The 23,213-nt window shown below is 33.9% G+C and overlaps 1 protein-coding gene across 2 annotated transcripts; it reads right to left on the reverse strand.

The window, feature by feature from the left end:
- Positions 1-3,785: 3,785 nt before the first annotated feature.
- Positions 3,786-21,425, reverse strand: LOC132561953 (excitatory amino acid transporter 1-like). 2 transcript variants are annotated; one of them, XM_060226673.1, is made up of 11 exons: positions 21,098-21,425; positions 20,504-20,578; positions 15,239-15,361; positions 13,009-13,093; positions 12,682-12,724; positions 11,373-11,499; positions 11,118-11,244; positions 10,507-10,740; positions 9,275-9,469; positions 8,589-8,723; positions 3,786-5,415 (listed from the first exon to the last, which is right to left on the reverse strand). In XM_060226673.1, exons 1-11 carry the CDS (start codon positions 21,237-21,239, stop codon positions 5,169-5,171), a joined length of 1,533 nt encoding a protein of 510 aa, XP_060082656.1. In that variant the 5' UTR covers positions 21,240-21,425; the 3' UTR covers positions 3,786-5,168. The 2 variants fall into 2 exon arrangements, with proteins under 2 accessions (XP_060082656.1, XP_060082657.1); XM_060226674.1 differs by lacking the exons at positions 20,504-20,578; positions 21,098-21,425 and adding an exon at positions 18,508-18,828.
- Positions 21,426-23,213: the final 1,788 nt, after the last annotated feature.

Here is a 23,213-nt window from a genome sequence, read left to right on the forward strand (position 1 = left end):
CAAATCTGTATTTGACATAATCGATCTGTCGAAGTTTGACGTGGCGTAACACGCATACGAAACGTTGAGTTGAAAATGTCTTTTGTACTTGACTTTTTTTCGGAATTCAAAAGAAAAAACCATGTAAACTGTCATTTTAGTCGTTTTTATCGTATTAAATGATCAGAATATCAGACAATGAATAGTTATGCATAATTATCAGAAGTGATAGTGCATCTCTAGAGCATTGGAACATTAGAATACAAATTTTGTGACAGTATATTTTTTATATATATACATACATACTTATATATACATACTATATAATTATCACTTGTAAATTATATTTAATGTATACATACTATATAATTCTAACGTGTAAGTTATATTTGACGGAAGCACTTTAAGCAAAACTTTATATATAATCACATTTTGGTGGGTTTTTTTTTTTCATAAATATCCTTGGCAAGAGTATCTAGACCGGATGATATTAACACATCTGCAGTATTGTGTATTTGTCTTTGTTACGTTTAGAAGGGAAATAATATAGTTGTGTTAGATAAGAACATGTGTGACCTTCTCATCAACACCTATTCTGTATAGTTGTGTTAGATAAGAACATATGTGGCCTTCCCATCAACACCTATTCTGTATAGTTGTGGTAGATAAGAACACGTGGTCTTCACATAAACACCTATTCTGTATAGTTGTGTTAGATAAGAACATGTGTGGCTTTCTAATCAACACCTATTCTGTATAGTTGTGTTAGATAAGAACACGTGGTCTTCACATAAACACCTATTCTGTATAGTTGTGTTAGATAAGAACATATGTGGCCTTCACTTAAACACCTATTCTGTATAGTTGTGTTAGATAAGAACATGTGTGGCTTTCTAATCAACACCTATTCTGTATAGTTGTGTTAGATAAGAACATATGTGGCCTTCACATAAACACCTATTCTGTATAGTTGTGTTAGATAAGAATATATGTGGCTTTCTAATCAACACCTATTCTGTATAGTTGTGTTAGATAAGAACACGTGGTCTTCACATAAACACCTATTCTGTATAGTTGTGTTAGATAAGAATATATGTGGTCTTCCCATCAACACCTATTCTGTATAGTTGTGTTAGATAAGAATATATGTGGCTTTCTAATCAACACCTATTCTGTATAGTTGTGTTAGATAAGAATATATGTGGTCTTCCCATCAACACCTATTCTGTATAGTTGTGTTAGATAAGAACAAAAGTGGCCTTCCCATCAACACCTATTCTGTATAGTTGTGTTAGATAAGAACATATGTGGCCTTCACTTAAACACCTATTCTGTATAGTTGTGTTAGATAAGAACATGTGTGGCCTTCTCATCAACACCTATTCTGTATAGTTGTGTTAGATAAGAACATATGTGGCCTTCCCATCAACACCTATTCTGTATAGTTGTGTTAGATAAGAACATATGTGGCTTTCACATCAACACCTATTCTGTATAGTTGTGGTAGATAAGAACACGTGGCCTTCACATCAACACCTATTCTGTATAGTTGTGGTAGATAAGAACACGTGGCCTTCCCATCAACACCTATTCTGTATAGTTGTGGTAGATAAGAACACGTGGTCTTCACATCAACACCTATTCTGTATAGTTGTGGTAGATAAGAACACGTGGTCTTCACATCAACACCTATTCTGTATAGTTGTGTTAGATAAGAATATATGTGGCCTTCTCATAAACACCTATTCTGTATAGTTGTGTTAGATAAGAACATGTGGTCTTCACATAAACACCTATTCTGTATAGTTGTGTTAGATAAGAATATATGTGGCCTTCTCATCAACACCTATTCTGTATAGTTGTGTTAGATAAGAATATATGTGGCCTTCCCATCAACACCTATTCTGTATAGTTGTGTTAGATAAGAACATATGTGGCTTTCTAATCAACACCTATTCACTTAAACACCTATTCTGTATAGTTGTGTTAGATAAGAACATGTGTGGCCTTCTCATCAACACCTATTCTGTATAGTTGTGTTAGATAAGAACACGTGGTCTTCACATAAACACCTATTCTGTATAGTTGTGTTAGATAAGAACATGTGTGGCCTTCTCATCAACACCTATTCTGTATAGTTGTGTTAGATAAGAACACGTGGTCTTCACATCAACACCTATTCTGTATAGTTGTGTTAGATAAGAACATATGTGGCCTTCCCATCAACACCTATTCTGTATAGTTGTGTTAGATAAGAACACGTGGTCTTCACATCAACACCTATTCTGTATAGTTGTGTTAGATAAAAACATATGTGGCCTTCACATCAACACCTATTCTGTATAGTTGTATATAGCCGACTTACAAGCACCTGAGTTAACTACATACTGTCTTCTTTTTATGGAACTATTGCCAATGTTTAAAGAATTTTTACTATATTGTGGAAACAAAATTTAAATTCAAATTTGCTTAAATTGGGGCAAAATATGAACAAAAGAAACAAAGATATCAATACTACAGAACAAGGACACGGTGTTCCAGAAGAGTAAATGTATTCTGCTTCATCGACTTTACCCACGAGTATCGATCACATCTAACTTTATATCACACAAGGATATGACGGCCATAAAACTTTCCCATATTTTCATTAACCCATATATTCCCTATTCATGTGTGGTACATTCACTAATATTGACAAATAGTTATCAAATATTGAAGAAATGACATATGAACATCAAATCCAGAAATGACAATTACACAACAGGGAAATAGAATTCATCACTCTTATTAGTTTCTTTGTAAGGAAAATTCACGGTAAAAAGCTGATGTAGAAGCTGATCAGATGCCATGTTACTTAAAGAAAAGATATCATCAATTATTCTAATAGTGAAGAAATGTTTTGATAAGCTCGATAATCTCAGTCGGGCAAGAGAACGATTTCGACGTTAACCGGAGTTTCGAGAAGAAATCAGAGAAAATTTCCGTAGACAATACTCGTCAAGACGATGGTGTTGATACTGGAACACTGGAGAACCTTTATATACATGTTTTACCAATTCTTATGTATTTCAAACACGTCGACGTGGTTGGTTGGCTAGTTTTCTCTATATGTGTTTGATTTAAGTGATTAATGTTGTGTGCTGTATCGTTATGTTTAGTATACTTGAAATACAATAAACAAATGTACAACAGTGATTAATATGTCTCCATCACGTGTCAGCAGCTGATGTCTGATACACCTCTTCATTAGTAGATATACGTATGTCATGACTTACCCTTTGTAAATTATCACGAAAGTTTCTCCTTAGTAGTTTAACAAACTTACTAAATGTTGATCCAATCCATCTAGATTTTTTTGGTTAGCCATTAATGATTGATAACAATTTGAGAGAAAATGAAGCGTCCGCTTCTTGCCATCCCCAGCCCCAATTCTCATTTTGACACAGTCTTGAAGAGCAAGAATAACTTTAATTTTTTACGCTACAAATAATGTTTTTTAATGCAACGATAAGAACAAACCTTCGTTCTCAATGCAAGTTTTTTGGCAAGGGTTTGACACCTCAAGTAAGCATTATCACAATAAAACTGTAACCCTGATTTGTTCATACTATGTATTATGACTGGAAATAAGGATGTTGACGCATGAATAAAGTTCAGGAAATCTAAATATTTTCTTTGTATTGCTCAGTGACATTCTTTTATTCACCTTCATCCAATCCACATATTTTTTCCTTCTGGATACACTGATTCCCTCACAATGGTAGTGTACCAAAACATGATGTACACACTAACGAAACTATAAGACATGTATTTGTATAACATTTTATTGATAAATGCAAAATAAAGAACTGCTATGTCAAGATATTTACACAAAAACGTATATATCTTTAACTAAATCGCTCAATTTACAATTTGAGTAAGATATATCCACTACTTACCAAAAATTTCATGTTGAAAATATTTCCAAACTATTCAACTATATAGGAGGTATGGATCACTTAAATATGCGTCATCTTCATTATCTAATCATCATGTTAAAAAGCATTCTAGACCCCCATACAACATTATATGTATTGTCAACACCGACGTTTGTTAGAAAATCGCATACCCATATGTTGGAATTAGTCCTTCATATTTATTTTTGTAGATAATAACTCAGGATTTCAACAAAATTCGAGATGGACGTCATATATAACAATGGCAATATGTAACAAAGATCACGATAATGATTTGCAACGTTTTACCTTGAAAAACTAGTTGAAATGTAACTTAAGAAAAATTGTTTTAAAGAAATGGAACATTATAATGTTTATGTCAAATTCTATGCCTTTTGTCATATGAATCGTCATATGGTAATACATAGCAATATATTAACTAGGTTATTGTTGAAGGGTGTTCTCAAAGCCGCCATGAATTACTTATATAGATAGCAATATATTAACTAGGTTATTGTTGAAGGGTGTTCTCAAAGCCGCCATGACTTACTTATATAGATAGCAATATATTAACTTAGTTATAGTTGAAGGGTGTTCTCCTAGCCGCCAGGTATTACTTATATAGATAGCAATATATTAACTTGGTTATAGTTGAAGGGTATTCTCCTAGCCGCCAGGTATTACTTATATAGATAGCAATATATTAACTTGGTTATAGTTGAAGGGTGTTCTCAAAGCCGCCACTTATATGCATTTTTCATCTAAAGGAAACCATTATATAGCGTGTTTGCTGGAATAACTCGATTTTGTGCATATTGTTCCGTAAAGGAAAATATCCATCATTTCACCTACATAAAATTATACCACTTACAAGTAGAAAAATGCTAATAAAAGATTAAGCTATTACAGGCCCGTTTCGCAAACGCAACAATAAAAACAGTTGCTGGTCTTTTCGTACAAAATGAAAATGCTACTTTACGTTAATGGTTTGTTTACAATATCGATTGTTAAATAACATGCAACGATTATAAAAATGGTTGTATAAGTTGTAAAAAAAACATAGGCGAAGATCTCATTCAATCGTTTTACGTCATCTAAGTAATCAAAAATACTTCTATATCGTTTATAAGAGGATAATATCTGGATGTCTACCTGTGTGTTAAAAAGGATATATTCATAATCATAATTGTATACAAAATGAATCAATATATGCATAATAACATAAAATAGTATTTCTCTTTTCATTGCAGAAATTCAAATCTTCGTTGTTATCTCATTATAAGCGTTATTTTCAGTACCAAATTTCATTTCATCAGGTACTTCTTTTGGCAAACCAGAAGCGGTAACACCGGAGTGTTGGCGCGAAAGTGGTCCTTGGTATCCGTCACTAAGGGTCACGCTAGGTCGTGGTTGGTAAGGAAGGGCTGACCGACATGCTCTGTACGTTCCCACTGACCCGAGAGCCTGGACAATCAAGTTGGTTAGAGTACGCAAACGATCCCTGGAAAAGTACAAACATTTGTTTTGGTCAAAATAATACAGGAAACAACTGGTAATTACTGCAGTGATGGTCAGTATCAGGCGACGGTCAGCGACACTGGTATTGATTTTTTTATATTAAGGTATCTACAAAGTTTTTTGACAAAACAAAACTGTTGACATTTCGACATGGACAACATCCCTGACAGTCCTGTTTATTTATATGCTGTAGCACTCAATCACAAAAAACAATTAGAGGAAGCTACCTATGACAGATACATAGAATATATATAGCATAAATGATCATAACTTCATTTATTGTCCACCTTAAGCCATTATGACTTTTTCCTGTTAATATATTGTGGTATGTAAACACCTACACATGATAACAATGGTGTTTATATATCTATATCTTTCAAGAGCATTCGCAAAATTTTGGTTCTAATTAAGAATTGATTTCATTGTTTTTGAAATGGTGAATTCAAATGATAGCTGTATTAACTTTATTTCAAGCATGAATTTTGTATTTTTGATCAATATTTTTTCTATGAATCAAAATAATTGAAGGAACTCTTATATTTTATCAAAAAAATATCAATGTGTTTTCCTTTTGTTTCCTTTCATATGTCTTCCATGAGGTTATTTGACAAACTGGAAAATATGCTAATGGGTACGATAAACAGTAGTTTTAATTGTGAATCGATAAAATGACACAAACAAAGAAAAGATCTATTCCGAGACTATTAAAATTATTAAAAAAAAGAAGAATAACAATAAGTGATATGGAATACATACACGATATGTACCTTAAAGCATTGATCATAAGAAAACAAGAAAATATCAATATATCAAAATAAACATAATGCAAACTCAAACTCAATAAACTAGGGCAAAATATCAACAAAGGAAAGATTTATGCGGAGACCCCTGAAAAAGCACATATACAAACCAGGCTAGTTATCGTGCGAATTCACCCATGAATATGTCACTATTTCAATATACTTTAAATTTTATTTTTGAGTGATCCAGTCAGAAATTAAATAGAATATGGACAATGACGCTACGTTGCAGGTTGAAAATGGCGAAACGAAATGGCTGCCTCTATTAGATATAAATATTTTGTTAAAACAAACAATATGGACAATGATTCAACTCTTATTGTAATACCAACGCTTTTTGTAATAATTCCTACATGAGGTGTTGCGACTGTTACATACATTATAATAAACTCCTTTCATTACATTGGCGTTGAAACTTTTAGACTTAATGTAATAATTTTGATTTTTATTACAATAAGCATAGCAGTCGTAACGATTAATGTAATATTTATTACCACACGAGTTGTTATTATATCTAGAATTGTAACACTCGTCTCAAAGTTTTCATTGTTGCTAGCCAAGGCTCGCAAAAATAAAAACCACGAAAACTCGTTTTTAAAAAAAAGTATATCAAATTTTGTATCTATATACATTAACACTTATCAACAACTGTTATTTATTTAATGATATATGTTACAATAATATCAGTAGTACTCGCTTAATAAACTTTTAGAGAATATGGAACTACGGTCGATCATAACTGTTGGCGAATAAAGTAGTATTTGCAATGAATAAACATATAAATATTTGCGTGCACCTGCAGGTAAACCTTACAGAACATTCACGAACATCAACAAATTTATGGACAAACATAAACAAAGAAATTTAATTATCTTTATCTGTACCGTCACTGACAGGCACGGAACTTATTTAATGCTGAGGAAATATTCTCAAAAAAGTCAAGCCACATCAACCTCAACAGAATTTCCCGTCACGAAAATCAACAGTTTTTTATAGGCTAGGGTGATTGGTTTATTTATTGTTAGTACATAAAATGTTTGACACACACTTTATCGTTTATTTCCATGTCTACACGCTGATGTTATGTCGGTGGTAGACCACAAACATAATATAATAATGAAGACTTCGATCTTTTCGGTAGAGAGAAGATCGTGTTCGTGATGTAACGGTCGAGTTATCTACATATTCCATAATGAGGGGGTTTTTTTTACCACTACACCAAGCATATCTTAATTAGGAATGGTGTATCGCGCAGATATTATGATTGGTCTTTTAACACTTAAAATTGTACAAAACACAAAAGTAAATAAAATCTTTTCTACACTAATTTATAATGTGAAAAGAATACTGAAGTAATGAAGTAAACAGCATCAAACAGCTGTTTCGTCCTTCTGGGACTAATCAGTGGAGTTAAGCTATTTTTTAAACCTAAGAGGCAAGTGAGAAAGACTAAAATTGATCAAAATAAAAGTTATAATGTAGAGGGACGTGAATTAAATACTAGCTTTCGTAATGTCAATACTGTATATTAGGTAATTAAAACAACACTTCAAGTACATATATGTATTATGAACAATGCGTGGAATGCAGGTAACAATACACTCACAGATTCAACTTTCACCTAAAACATCGGAGATTGTACATAAAAGAAAAGACCGTTCAATACAAGCTTTAGAATCAGATACAGTGGAGCCAAATAATAAAGTAAACTGTATAATTCAGCTGCTTCGTCCTTCTAGGGCTTGTCTCTAATGATAAGGGAATGTTAAACCAACGAGGTGACTGAGAAAAATTTTAAAGACATCGACAGAAATGTCCAGATGTAGACGAGGAGAAACATTACAAAAGTAAGTAAATTCATCTTGTAATTTCAATATATCCAATGATGTGTGTATTCTTACTCATGCCATTATTCGAATTAATTAAAATGTGGCAGGTTACCATAGGTAAACCAAGGGACTAAAAGTGTACCTTTAGTGTCTACAATGTTCCATATCTAAACTGGTATTGATGTATCCATTTATCATATAAAACGGCAGTAGGGTATTGCACAGACATTACTATCAGTTTTGTATTTGGTATTCTGTAAGTCTGAATACCCTTATCTTCCAACCTTCAATAACGTTATTTGCTTCTAATGAGTGAAAAAGAAAGAATAAGCTATATGTCATTAACAGTGTAATTTTAACAAGGAAACCAAATCATTTCCATCTGATATATGTTTTGTTGAAACACTGCATTCATCATGTTTCTAGTGATAGTCCAAAAGAAGAGCCCCCAGTTCGAAATCTGAATATTTTCTGTACAAATTAATTTTATAACAAAGCAGCACGTTCATATTTGTCTCTATACTTACAAAAGCCATTCAAGCGTAAAAAGTAGGGTGGCCGTCTCTGCTGGTAAACCCAGAGCAGTCAGCAAGATGATTACAGTGACCAGACTAGCCCCAGTTACAGACGGAATAGCCAGAGACGAGCACGTTGTCAATACGCTAAGGAGAGAATGATATGATATGATAAATGAGTACACAACACACAATTATCCATCCAGATATATTGACACCAAAGTCCGCACTATATTTGTAGTCGCTTAAGAAAAAAACACCGCTAATGGCACGATATTAACCTTCAACAAATAATATGCCATCTTATTTAATGCTTAGCACGGTAGTTATTCTAGCTATTCACCCATAATTAAGAACATATTAACCACTTTACATGAAATAGTCGTGAATATAGTTTGGCGATCTACATGTCACTTTGAGAACACCAATGATAAAAACATTCCGTCATAATGCCTTCAGAATGTTATAAAGACTACGTCGATGAAACCATGGGAAATGCTGAGAAGAAATACCTACCCATGAACAACCATAGAAAAACTGCAATCATAAATATGACAAGGTGTCGTTGAAAGATGGCCGAATGAATTCGACATCCGGAGGTTACAATAAAGGATAGTATGACCAAGTGTCTCTAACGGATGATTGAAACTGTCATCTGATACAGGAAACACTATAGCATTTGGTGTCAATGTACTCACCACACTAGTATAATTTTGCCAGCGTCCGTATCTGTCTCGGTAAGCTGCATGAGAAACACACATGTCGCCGCAATGTAAATGCTGCTTCCACAACGTCCCAGTGTGGCGGAAAGTGGCACCACAAATCTAGTAACGCGTCTATCTATTCTGTTAACATCCTCAAGAGCCTTCAGTGATTCCGGAATGGATATTGCTCTGTGAATATACAGAGCAGTTTACAAAAGGAAATGGAAGTAACAGCTTTAATATACAATGGAATTTCCAACTTCAGTGATAAATTTGGTAAATAGGAAGACAAAAGATGAATGGATGAACATCATAATATACCGTAAATTCAGTATTTTTCGAGGTGGATTTCTTTTCGTTGACTTCTTGGATTCTCTAAATCCATGAATTCATATGTTGACGAAATGATAAGCGCATAAAAGTTGGTGTGTATTTTAATTCAAGCGGTTTATCACGAACTCAAATAGCAACGAAAATGTATACCTTTGGAAAACAACGAAATTTGAGTTCAGCGAAAATAACAGATTTTTCGTTAGTTTGTTTGCTTGGTTTATCTTCCCGTGAACAGCAAGGGGCATTGAATGACATATGGGTGGTTTGTATGCCCTCCAGACCACTTAGGGTAGAGTGCATGGAACGATTTAGCGATCATGGTCCCGTCTGAGTATACAAAAACACACGGAAAACAACGTGGTATGTGATTGTCTTATTATTCATCGGACACAAATCTGTTTCAAGAGACTGTCACAAAATTGTAATCTGACCAATTAGAAATAGTGGTGATTTTCGTATGGTTATTTTATAACTTTATTCTCTGTCTGACATATGGTTACAATGATACAATGTTTACAGATACAAAACCACACGCGTTTTATTGAATATCTACTCTGTTATTAGTCTAAAATTAACCTTTACATATTTTTATCGTTGAAGATAATATGACCCTAACGGAGCTGCAATTGGCAGTAGGTTGCCTTTTTTCCATTAAAACGTCACATCTTCATTCTTATTGTGGACTGATCGAATAAGGAGATAAAGAGTAAAATATATATATAAATATGATATGGACGAGAACAGGGTCAGTATTCATGAAACCATTCTCATGCTCACGCATAGATTTTGTGCAGTTTCATGAATACGGGCACTGATGAAGATACTCTTTTGTTATGAAGAGTGAGGTGTGCATTGATACGTTGAGAAGGAGAATACCCAAGCCGTGAACCTACGAACTGGAAGTGGCGAATCCTATCATCATAACGTTGACTATGCTGAACAGGAAAGAGAATGGCTGCTTCCTGGTGAGAAGGCTGTAAGCAATGGGAACCAGGAGGAGACTAACAATCAAGAGAGACACTATGACTGTGGCCGCGTACACACCAAGTCGGCGGAAGTCCTCCTGAATGTTGTCGGTTCCCGCTATTGTTTTAGCAATTAAACTGGCCACTCCAAAAGGTGTCGATCTGAAAAAAAATCAAAAATCTTTAAAATCCGATGGAGTTGTTATTGTGACGCCATGTAATGATAATATGACGTCATAACGAAAGCAATGTGAATGATTAGAAAATATGTCATATCTGCAATATAAAGGTTTGAATCAGAAATCAACAAAATTTCGGTGGAGTTGTCTTTGAGATTGATACTTATTACATGGTCAACATAAAAAATTCCTATATTGGAAAGTAACTGAAAGACGACTCTGTATAAGCCCCCCCCCCCCCCCCCCCCCCAAAAAAAAAAAAAAAAAAAAAACGAAAACAAAACAAACAAACAAAATCTCTCCTATTATTTATTTTTTCCTTGCATAACATTGCTTACATGTTTGTGGGTTAAAATTTACCGTATAATCCATTTTAATATTTGCATGATGACGTCAGTAGCGGAGGTGAAGAAAGCGCCAAACGGCATACCGGCTTCTCGCACTGCTCCAGTAGCTACACCAAACAGCATACTGCCGACAATAAGACCTGGAAGTATACACCTATATCGTATTGTCTCATTCTTTTTTCGATATTCTTTCATAATGTGAAGCTAACATCAAATCACTTAAAGTCTCGCCGTTTTTTCCATTAGATGTCATGAACTATGACCTTACCGAGAATGTTTGAGGAACCTGCAGAACCGATGTATTTGCCGCTTATCTCTTTAAACTGTCTAGGGATAACCGTTCCGTTCATCGTCATATTTTTAAGGACAGTTTCAATATTGTACTTTGTCTGAGTCTGAAATAAACAGACAAGCATAGGAAATCTTTAAAAATGGTTCGAAACATTTCACATTGAAAACTTACTAAGGAAGTTAGTAACATCTTAATTATACCTAAATATTACAGATTTTCTAATTGGGAAACATAATGAAAATTTTATAGAATTAATCGACATTAACAACGTTTACAGTTGTAATAGCTTCCATTAAACAAAACATGTAACTGTGCATCACACTATATGTATTGTATTGTTTTCAGATGGCCTTAGTTTCCTTCAACTTTATTTCATAAGTCAACGTGCAATCTTATGTTGACCCTAGGTTCATCGCATATGAGTGAAGATTCTGTTGATTAGTCGAATTTTCTGTGTATTTTTATAAGTAGAAAATATACCTTCCGTTTGTAAATCAATTATTATTCTAAAAATAATTTAATATTTTGATCAATTTTGAATCTTAATGTGATGAGAATATACATGAGGGAAAAAAATTTTTAAAAATCTGTCCTTGACCTCTGAAGTTTACCTCTGACCTTGACTTGCAGTTAGGTGACTTCTCATTTGAAATCGATGTATTGACTTTATTAATACATATTAGAATATTTACCACTTAAAACTGAAAAAAAATTATCTTGTCATTGGTATTTTTTCATCCTTGCTCTAATGTTTCTCAAAATATCTATCAGTGTAAATAATCGATAGAATTATATTTTCAGTAACAGCGAGCCCGATTTAAATGCCGCAGTGACTTGATTACATCACAATGATCATCGGCGGTGAGTGATAAAGGCATAAGCTAAGTCTTTCACTGTAAAAATCTTAGCAACTGGGCAAGACTGCATTGAAAATTTCGCAATTATTTCATCTCCGACTTCTAATATTAAGGTGAAATTTACAATGTCTTTGATTATAGAGGTTAGGCTTACTTGTACTATTTCTATCCGCTCAGTGATTAAGACCCAAACGAGGTTGCGATGGAAGAACTAGAACAAATACGGTTTATCTCCCTTTATACACAGACATAAGATACTAATGTTTATTTCGAATATAAACTTAATTTCACTGGTTCTAGAATCAGAATAGAAATCTTACTTAACTAGATTAGTTATTGGAATAGTTGTACACCTGTGTATGGTTACATTGAACCGTTGTATATCAATGAAAATCTCATCCGAAAAGTTATAGATATTGATACGTTACCTGTTGAAAGGTCGCTTGTATCAAATTATCTGGAAACAGATTCCTAGATTAAAGAGAAATCAAACAGAACGTTAAAAAAGAGAAAGAGATAGAGTTAATAAAATTGCAAAGATATTTGACAAAGAAATATCTTAGTTCAATATTACAAAAGTGAAATGTTGCACTGAGATATATATACTTAACCAGTAATAAGGATGTACTGAATCTAGTGCGAACGATATACATTAAAACATATCATATTAACATGTTTTATAAAAATGAGTTTTAACTTACGCTATGACGTCATAAAGGAAGCATATTGATAATCAATTAGTGCTTTGAAAATACCTCAACAGGTCTGCAAATATGTCTTGCGTCTCCATGGGAACTGTGTCTAACTGCCTATTTGATCCCGAATTGGATAGACCAACACCTGTAAGGTAAGTTAAAACCATATCATTAATGCCATTGATTAACTTACCCTGTTTTAAAGGATGACATATCAACATTGTATCATACCAAATTAGGGAAAGACTGAGAATAGTAAAGTAAAAGAAGAATAAGCTATTTGATAATCTGAACAATTTTCCGCACTATTTGATATAAATTTCGGTGACAGACGGATGAGGATTTTTCGTAATATAGCATTACTGACTTCTTTTGCCTCCTGTTGTATAACTTTACAATATCTCTAGTCGCCAGAATGCGATATTAATTTGCAATTAATGTCAAGAACAAAATACTTAATATTTCCCTCTCTTTGACGATATCATTTCACAATATTTTGTTGTCATGATTTTACAGACAAAGGAATGGGACAACAGATATTGTCTTATTGATCATGGCAAGAAAACCACTTCAACATGTTGTTACTAATGCCATATTTTTTTTTCAATTTATAAATTAGACCGCCATGCAATTTCATTTCCCAGCAAATGTTTTACTTATATCTCAAAATTCATTCTTTCTTCTTTATCTTTTTCCAAACGTTTTACAACTTTATCATATATATATATGGAATCCTTTGGTAAGAAACCGGATTTATTCGCAGAAACCATATTGTATCTAGAGAGGTAGTTAAAACATATATCAAAAAACAAATTTATGATTTCTTGCGGAGATAGGAGTGTCAGAGATAAGTCTATAGTTGGATGAATCACTTTGTTCACTGTTCTTCCTGTATATAGGTGTATAATGAATATTGTCCATAAGACAGGGAATTTCCCGTCGAGATTGATTACAGTGGTAGTAATCTTTCAGATTAATCAATGATATATTTCACCATTCATTAGTCAGTTTCACAATTGTTTTGAATATTCGTTACTGATTTTATAACTAGCCACCATTTTCTTGGAGGAATAGTTGCGTCATTGAGAGAAAATTATAATTTAGATAATTAATTTTCTTTGGCCTCGCGGATTAGGATAATTGCTAGATTTGTGTTCAGCAAGGCATTATTCAGTTTAGCCTTAGCAGGGACGTATAATACGTCCGTGGCCTTAGAATCCTGACGATTTAATATGTCTTATTCTTACTGTTTTATTAGGGACAACAGTTTATATTACGTAAGTAAGAATATGATTCATTTTGTCATTATAACCTTGTAATGGATTATTTCAATCAACTGACAAACAATTTGCTCCATGAAAATTGGCGTTTTAGAAATAAACCAGTTTTTTTTAATAAGCATGCTTCTGGGGGTTTCAGAATTAAAGTCAGTGCTGACGAGGCAGTGCTGAAGACAGAAAAATAGATGCACTGGGGCATTACTGACAAGGTTAATATACTTACTAACCAGAATATCAACTAATGTTAAATATTGGGGATTAATTTTATAATTCATATTTAGACTAAAAGCTTATATGACAATCAGCTCTTGGAATTGTGTAAGCCCTTTGTCAGTATAAAGTGAACATGTCATCAAAGACTACATCATTATAGATCAATCCCAGACCAATGCCGGAGTCCAGGAGGTTATTTATTAGTCCTATTGTCTGTTTTAGTCACATTTTTCATGATGTAATACGTTTTCTAAAACATGACCTCCCAAACCCAAATACATAATATATAATAAACTTTACTAAACTAATATATAAACTTAATCGCATCCCCCAGCGATATTTAACTGACAAAAACGTAAAACCATTTTGATACAAAATCGTCGATAAGTTATTGTTTATCTCATTCTTACAGTTCTCCGGTGAACAAATGTTAACGCAACACTAACATTACCTACCGGCAAACGTTTTCAACCTATGCAAAGTTACATCAGTCCAAGGTACCAACTGACAACCCTTGACAACTCTTGACAACCCAAATTCCAAAGGATTTATCATATTTAACAAAATTCTATGTCACCATCATGATCCCTAACGAAATCAGTTGGCACGTTCACCTTATCCAAAAATATCGAACATTCATAGCGTAAGGCATTAGCTGATCAATATTAATATTCAAACCAGAAGAAGGCTTACTAAGCAAGCGTCAGTAGTGATAGATGTTGTAGCTACGTGTAGATGACATTTGTGTCAAAGTGATTGCATCTGACCCTGAATGTCACGCTTTGATGCGACATTACCTGGTCTGATGATGACGGCCATGATGCAGCCAGTCAGAGCTCCGAGAAAGTTGGTAAAGATTAGGTAGGCAATACACACCATACTGATTTTTCCGTTAGATTTCGGGTCCATTGTGGCTGTCCCTGAAACGAGGATAATAATATTTTTAAAAATGAACCTTAATACTGCCTATCAGAACTATAAGCATCGAAACTAGTATAAACCGAAACGTGAATGTTCTTAATTCTTCATAATGATCCATTTGTAAGCATAAAAATGTGCTACTTCCTTGAGATAATAGGTAGTGGGATGGACTTAGGTTTTAAAATGTATTGTTATATATATATATATATATTCTTAATTATATATGCATGTTACATAATTATGATCAAACATCATAATCATTATTATCATTATTATTAGGTACCTGGTATATTCTTCTCCAAAAAGAGTGAAATAAGCATACAGTGAATAAAAAATTAAATGAAGACTTAAACTTATGAACGATTTTTACGAAGGAAGAAAACGATATGGAATTATTTTGGTACAACGATACTTCAGAAGTCACTTTGGTGCTGTACAGATTAAGAGAGTACAACGATCAACAACCAGTTGAATAATTGTATGAAAATGATACATGAAAGTGAAAGTAGAAATAACTCATCTCACTTTTGTTTTGTTTGTTTGTTTTCATTCCTACAATTATGAATAATCACAAAATCTTATTATAATTCAAACAAAGTAAGTATTGGTTTGCAATCTTTTTCAGGTAACTGTCCTCCTTTTTTAACTACGAACCCGGTAGCAATGTAGTTCACACTTGCATGATTATTGGTTAATATATTCGCGGGTCACGGATCTTTTTTGTGTCCGCTTTTTAAACCAAATTTTAAAAATTGTTTGAATAGTTAAAATGTCTGTGAACCTATCTGTTTTTGTGGCATCCTTATAGTGTACCAAATGTTCTACGTGAACTGTACTAAATAACATCGTAATATAAAGAGACAACACCGCGTGCAGCTTTTCTTCTATCATTTGTTTGTCGTTTTTAGGCTAAACGTACTCAGTACGCATAGCCTATTGCGACGGCCTTTCAGACAAAATTTACCGATCCTGGCCTTCTCATTGGCTGAAATATCGAAAAGAGTTAGAGCCCTCTAGCGGCAATTTTCTGCGTAAATAATGCCGCGATTTTTCAAATCGCTATTTTAAAAGCATCCAAAATTAGGTGTTTTTTTTATAACAATATGATTACTATATATTTCAAAATGTGGTTGAACTATTGATAAATTTTGAACAATATGTTTTACGGAATTCTCGACATGACGTAAGCGTACAGAACACTGTACGTGCGAGTTGGCGCCATGATAAGAAGCTAGTCTGGGGGCTTGGTTTGAATTATCAACTAACAGCACTTATAAACAAACAAAACTTACAAACAGAACATCAATTTTGCTTTAATCCTTGTCGTTGTGGCAAGATCGTCTTAATATATAACATCACTTTACCTCATTAGACGTCACAAAATTGGACTGTACGTCCCACGCACACACCCGTCGATATGACACTTTTTCAGGATTTTCACACCCACCGCCATGACACTTTTTTAAGTTTTTGAAGATAAAAAGTTTGCGCTTCGTAGGCAAGGTACATTTGGTGCTCATGATTTATGAATGATATATTTTAATACTGTACTGATCATGATGTTGACTTTGTTATATAACTTATATTTTTTTACCTTTTAGTTTTATTTGATGAAGGTTGATTGTGCTGATTTCTCAATGTTTGTTAATGTGTATCAAAGTTCCTTGAAATGGAAATATTCCTTCAAACAAAGCGCGTATAAAAAACCCAAAATGTTCATGTTTATAATTATCAATTAACTAAAACGAAATAACATATTTATTCATTTAGCGTGTCATGGTGACATTATCTAATGCATTGGAGATCAGAAATAGTAGTAGCTATAGTGAAAATATTGTAAATTTTGTATATGTATGGAAGTCTGGTTTAATCTCATAGAACTATGCCTTTATAGACATAATTACTGGAAGAAAAGTCTAACCATGATACTTCAAGGAAGATAGGCATGTAAATACATTTCATGTAATTACTTACACCTTTATCTATCTGAAATGCTGTGTACACCTTATCTACTATCCTCAACTACAAATATAATTATAATAAGTAAGGATTATTACTTTGCAATACATTCAAAATAAAGAAGTAGGTATAAAGTCCTTTCGATTTGTTTAAATCCTCATATTGATAGGATAGTAATTGCAACATCTTGGGTATTTCAAAGGTTTTATTTAGTCAACTTCATCATAGAGCTATTTATCATTTGGCTTGTTGGCGATAAATATATGGTTGTGTGTATTTTCTTATTTTTTTTACCTATTTTGATTTATTCACATTATTGTCGTCAAAATTTGAAATAAGAATTAAAGAAGATATAAATTCGCTTAAAATTAAGAAAAATAGCCTCTGGTTCTCTTATTTTAGTAATTTTTGCATTCCAAAGTGTAGGAGTATTGGGAAAGTAATATAGCTTTGCGGTTATTTGTGAACATTTTTCAATACGTTTAGCCTCTCAGTTCTTTCATTCCATTTTGTTGTGATAACTTGCTCTTAGCAGTTACCTTTACATTGCTGATGTCTCGGCATTTCTTCAAATCTATGGTCATGAAATATAGATGTTACATCTACTTATGTATACTTGTATACAGCATTTCACTCTATTGTCAATATTTCAATTTTGACTTTAGATTTATTATGCGTGATTTGAATACGTAAGATGACATCTTATTTCTGGCATATACCTGTGCTTTCAAATCTCAATTTCTTTCCCGAACGTTTTAAGATAGTTCCCGACCATACTGCTTTAGTAGTTCATTTCATCATTATTTATTTATTTATTTTGAGGTTTATCGACAATGGTAAGACATTTGTAATTACAACATACTACTACACACTACATGTTACAATCAAAACCGAACTGTGATTATTTTCATTATCAGAACACAACATAACTAAAAATGATAATTAAAAAACTACATCTTACAACGATATTTACTGCGATTGGGAATGGACATCACAATATATATATATTGCATGGAAGGGCAATATAATCAAGCGATGTTTCAGAACAAAAATGCGTTGAAGGGATACTATTGACGGCTATCAAATTATCAAGCCATGGTGACTTCCGTACCGCTGATTGTGAAATAATAACACATCAATGAATTTAATTACAGGAAACACGGTTTAGAAAAATATAGATACGTACCGCAAATGTGGTGAAATTAAAAAACAACATCCTGGTGCAACATGATCACGTTCTGATATTGAACATTTTCTTGTTTTATCTTGAAAGCGGAAGTACGAATTACCCGCGGGAAACAGAGGGCAGTGAAAGTTCATATGGAAATATTATGTTGTTCCAATAAATACATTCCTTAATTGTACAACGCACTCGATACCCTGATGTCCAGGGCTTTGGTTCAGTTCCAGTCGCTGCCACTTTTCATGCTTCTTTCTATTACTCATTTTGACGTACTCAGACATACCGTCCTCTCTTACATTCTCTCATTTCATCAATGACACACACACACACTCTCTCTCTCTCTCTCTCTCTCTCTCTCTCTCTCTCTCTCTCTCTCTCTCTCTCTCTCTCTCTCTCTCTCTCTCTCTCTCTCTCTCTCTCTCTCTCTCTCTCTCTCTCTCTCTCTCTCTCGCTCTCCGCTTCTTCTTTCATTCCTCCTCTCACGTCTTCGCCGCCAACAACCCACTACTCCATCCCGTTCCATCGCTTTAAAGTAACATGTTTACATATATCTTCATAATATTATTATAAGAATGAACAATGACATTCCGCCAATAACTTCATCGACGTAATATTTGGTGCTGCGAGGCATATATACACATGGTAAAGACAATTATATCACACATATGCTGAACTATGATTGGAATGCTGTGTTGCCGTCCATTACACTGCGTAATAACAAACAAAACCGGTTTTAGATTTCCAATAAAGCTAAATTACTTTGTTTAGTGATTTTTTCAACTCTTGTAATTTAAGTAATGCAGCGATTTACAGTGAAAGGTTTACAATCATCCGGAACTTTTTGTCCGCTTTTTCTAAATTTACTTTGTAATATAGCTAACAATAGGGAACCTCCTGAAAATAAAAAATCAACTTTTTACAGAAAATGTCGAAGGCTCCCAGTTAATACTGCTACACCCTTCCATATGACGCACACGAAGCAATACAAGACACACAGAGACTTCCATTTCTGACAAATCACATCGGAAAAAGGAAATAGATTTTAAAATGGTTATTGGCTATCACTCTCCATATAACAAAGCAAAGAAGATAAGGCTATTGAATTTGTATAAGTTAACATTAAGTTTTTTGTAAGTTTTGATGATGAGAAGTCAAACTGAATAATAGAAATATTATTAATAGGTTTTATTCGCAAAGACTTCAATAAAGGAATTTATTCAATATTTATACCATTTAATCAGAAAATAACTTTCTTGGAATGCATTTATCCGTAAAGAAAATAACTTTCTTGGAATGCATTTATCCGTAAAGAAAATAACTTTCTTGGAATGCATTTATCCGTAAAGAAAATAACTTTCTTGGAATGCATTTATCCGTAAACAACTTCTATCGCGTATAAATATCTCTAGCGAAAATGATGTGATTGATATAGTGGTTACGCAACAAAAAGTTGATTAGGTCGTGTTTCTTCTAATTAAAAAAAATATGTTTGCGAACTTTGGTTACAGTAACATGACCGGAAGTAAAATACCTCTAATGAGTATCCAAAACTGATAATTCCGGATTTTTTTTAGAAATATTGTAATTTATTACAACCTATAACAAGAAAACAACAAATATAGTATATTCATGTCCATTATGACATGTATGATAATTAGATGATAATAAAAGCAATATAGACTATTTTATTCCACGCTTCAATTTATTTAAGTCCGTTAAGCGCCATTCATGTCATGTTCGAATTTTAGCGAGATACGATCCTAAAAGCATTTTATCTCCATATTTATTCAAATATTTTAATACAATAACTTCGAAAAAATGCCACCAAAATTATGCAAGTGTTTGCTATCTCACCAAAAAATAGTGTGATAAAACCGTTTTATCTTAGAGTAACATATAGTGTTCTTGTAGATAAAATACAATGTTGATGGTTGATCTGTTTGACGTATACAATGAACTGTATTCCTCTAATAATATCTTGGGGTTACAATCTATTTACCTGCGATGACAGACGCAATAATCAAAGGAACAATCATCATTTTCAACATCCGGAGATAGAGTTCGCCGATCATCCCTGTAAAAGATATATCACTTATCAAAAATCTATCTCTAAACAGAATTGTCGTACACTGACGATATTTCTCAGTCGGTGGGCAGAACAGGGAATTGCTTGAATTCTCAAGAAGCTGAGATCATAACTCTTGTGTTTTATGTTAATGAAAAAGTGAAAAAAAAAAATTATCGCACGAGATCTAATTGCTTGTTTGCTGGATGAACAGTTATTCCGGCTGTTTGTGTTTCCCAGGAAGCTAAGAAAAAGACCAGTCTGTGCAGAATGACCATTCATAGCAATTAGGGTAGAGTGTCCTGCCAAACGACACTACGTCAACAAAGACTGGTTTGTTTCCCTCAGACTCCTGAGAAACACAATCCACTGCTGGTATAGGGCATCGAACCATGAACCTCGGATCTTCATGTGCGGTTATATTGGTCAACCGTTCCATGAATTATACACTTTGTAATACTTTGTATTGTTTGCTAGCAATATTGATTTTGTAAGTATAAATGAAAATGACAAACGTTTTACACTTACCTAGCCACATCAATTCATCTTCTGTGGGATTCGTTGCTCGAACACCGAAACCTATCGCAAATCCCACAGCTACTCCCAAAAGTGTCGTCACAACAAGTAGATTGTCCTTCACTACAGCCAAACATTTGTCCATTTTGCCCATTTTGTTCTGATTCTCGGATATGCAGTGCTGCTTTACAACTTTGAGGTTGGAACTCCCGGTGATAAGCGCGTCACCTTTTTATAACAAATCGTTTTATGCGTTGTTCTATCTATGACGAAGAAAAAAAATATATACTCAAGTTCGCCCACGCTATTCACATAAATACTTCAATTCAACACTGTTTACTTTTTAACACATCCGTAAATAGCCACACATTACCCGTTTTTGTTGAAGTTATTTGATTACAACCGGCTGTTACGTTATCCTCCAGCGTTTAAGGTCAACAATTATTTGAGCGTTTAATACTGTAAGCTGATACCCTCGCTTTATATAGCAACACATGTTTATTTCTGCAAACCTTATTTAGTAGAAAAGGACAGAAATTGATTCGCTCTATGTAAATCGTAGAGTAATACATTTTTAAGGTCAGTCCAGTTTACACGCAGTATTTTAATGTACTTTAGTCGTCGTTATCATATCGTGGTTATTTTTATAGTCTGCGATAAAGGATTGTTATACCGTAATTTAGCCTAATATAAATAATCTATGTATACTCATAGGTTGCTGTGTGGCTGAAATGTACAAACAGATAAAGCTCGCATGTGCCGGAATTCGTAATTGCGGACAGAGAACTTGCGTACCAAGTTTCATTAATGTGATACCGTATTTGTTTTATGTGTAGCTACATTAGTGTGTACGCGTGCATTTACTGTAACGTACATCTGAGAACACGCACGCGTTCAGCGTTATATGGGATGCACATGTATCTCGTTGGTCAGTCAAAGCATTGATATATGTGGTTTTGAGGAAAATGTCCAAATGAGACGATGTTTGATGATGAACTGAAATCTTGATTAGTTTCAACATGTTTATTGCCAAAAGATAGACAAGGAATAAGGCACAAGTTATTGCAACTTATCAACGCTTTCTCTCAGTACACATTTTTAATGACATTGCAATACTGACAATACAAATATAGCCATTGTTACAATTTTACATCAAAATATCTGGCTGGTTTAATATAGTTGTGCACAAATCTAAACATGTTTAAATTAAGGTCTACATAAAGCTGAAAATTACCAAACAAAAGAATTTCTATATCTAACGCAGCGTTCCACTTATCTATTATGCACTAAATACGTCTTTCGTTTGAGAAGCGGTAATATTCAATAGAGTAGTGCAAGACATTCTCACAGGGATGATCACATTCACAAGATGCATTATCAACGAGGTTAACTCTAGAAAGGTCATGATTAAGGGAACTGCACAGGTGTCAGAGCCCTGTAAATATCTATGGGTTTCGTATGTCTATAACTAACTGGACTATCAGGGGCCCTGTAAGTTCTACAGGTTACGTAAAACTGTAACTGACTGGACTATCGGGCCCCTTGTAAGATCTACGGGCTATGTACGTCTATAACTGACTGGACTATTGGCCCCCCTGTCAGATCTATGGGTTATGTATGTCTGTAACTGACTGGACTATCGGCCCCAAGTAAGATATATGGGTTACGTATGTCTCTAACTGACTGGACTATCGGAGGCCCTGTAAGATCTATGGGTTACGTATGTCTCTAACTGACTGGACTATCGAGGGCCCTGTCAGATCTATAGGTTACGTATGTCTATAACTAACTGTTCTATCGGCCCCCCTCTAAGATCTATGGTTTACGTATGTCTATAACTGACTGGACTATCGAGGGCCCTGTCAGATCTATAGGTTACGTATGTCTATAACTAACTGTTCTATCGGCCCCCCTCTAAGATCTATGGTTTACGTATGTCTATAACTGACTGGACTATCGGGGACCCTGTAAGATCTATGGGTTACGTATGTCTATAACTGACTGGACTATCGGGGCCCTGTAAAATCTATAGGTTACGTATGTCTATAACTTACTGGACTATCGAGGGCCCTGTAAGATCTATGGGTTACGTATTTCTATAATTGACTGGACTATCAGGGGCCCTGTA

Source organism: Ylistrum balloti, unplaced genomic scaffold (genome assembly GCF_031769215.1).
Source record: "Ylistrum balloti isolate Yb309-2 unplaced genomic scaffold, AGI_CSIRO_Ybal_v1 Utg371312, whole genome shotgun sequence".
In the NCBI taxonomy this organism is placed as follows: Eukaryota; Metazoa; Mollusca; class Bivalvia; order Pectinida; family Pectinidae; genus Ylistrum; species Ylistrum balloti.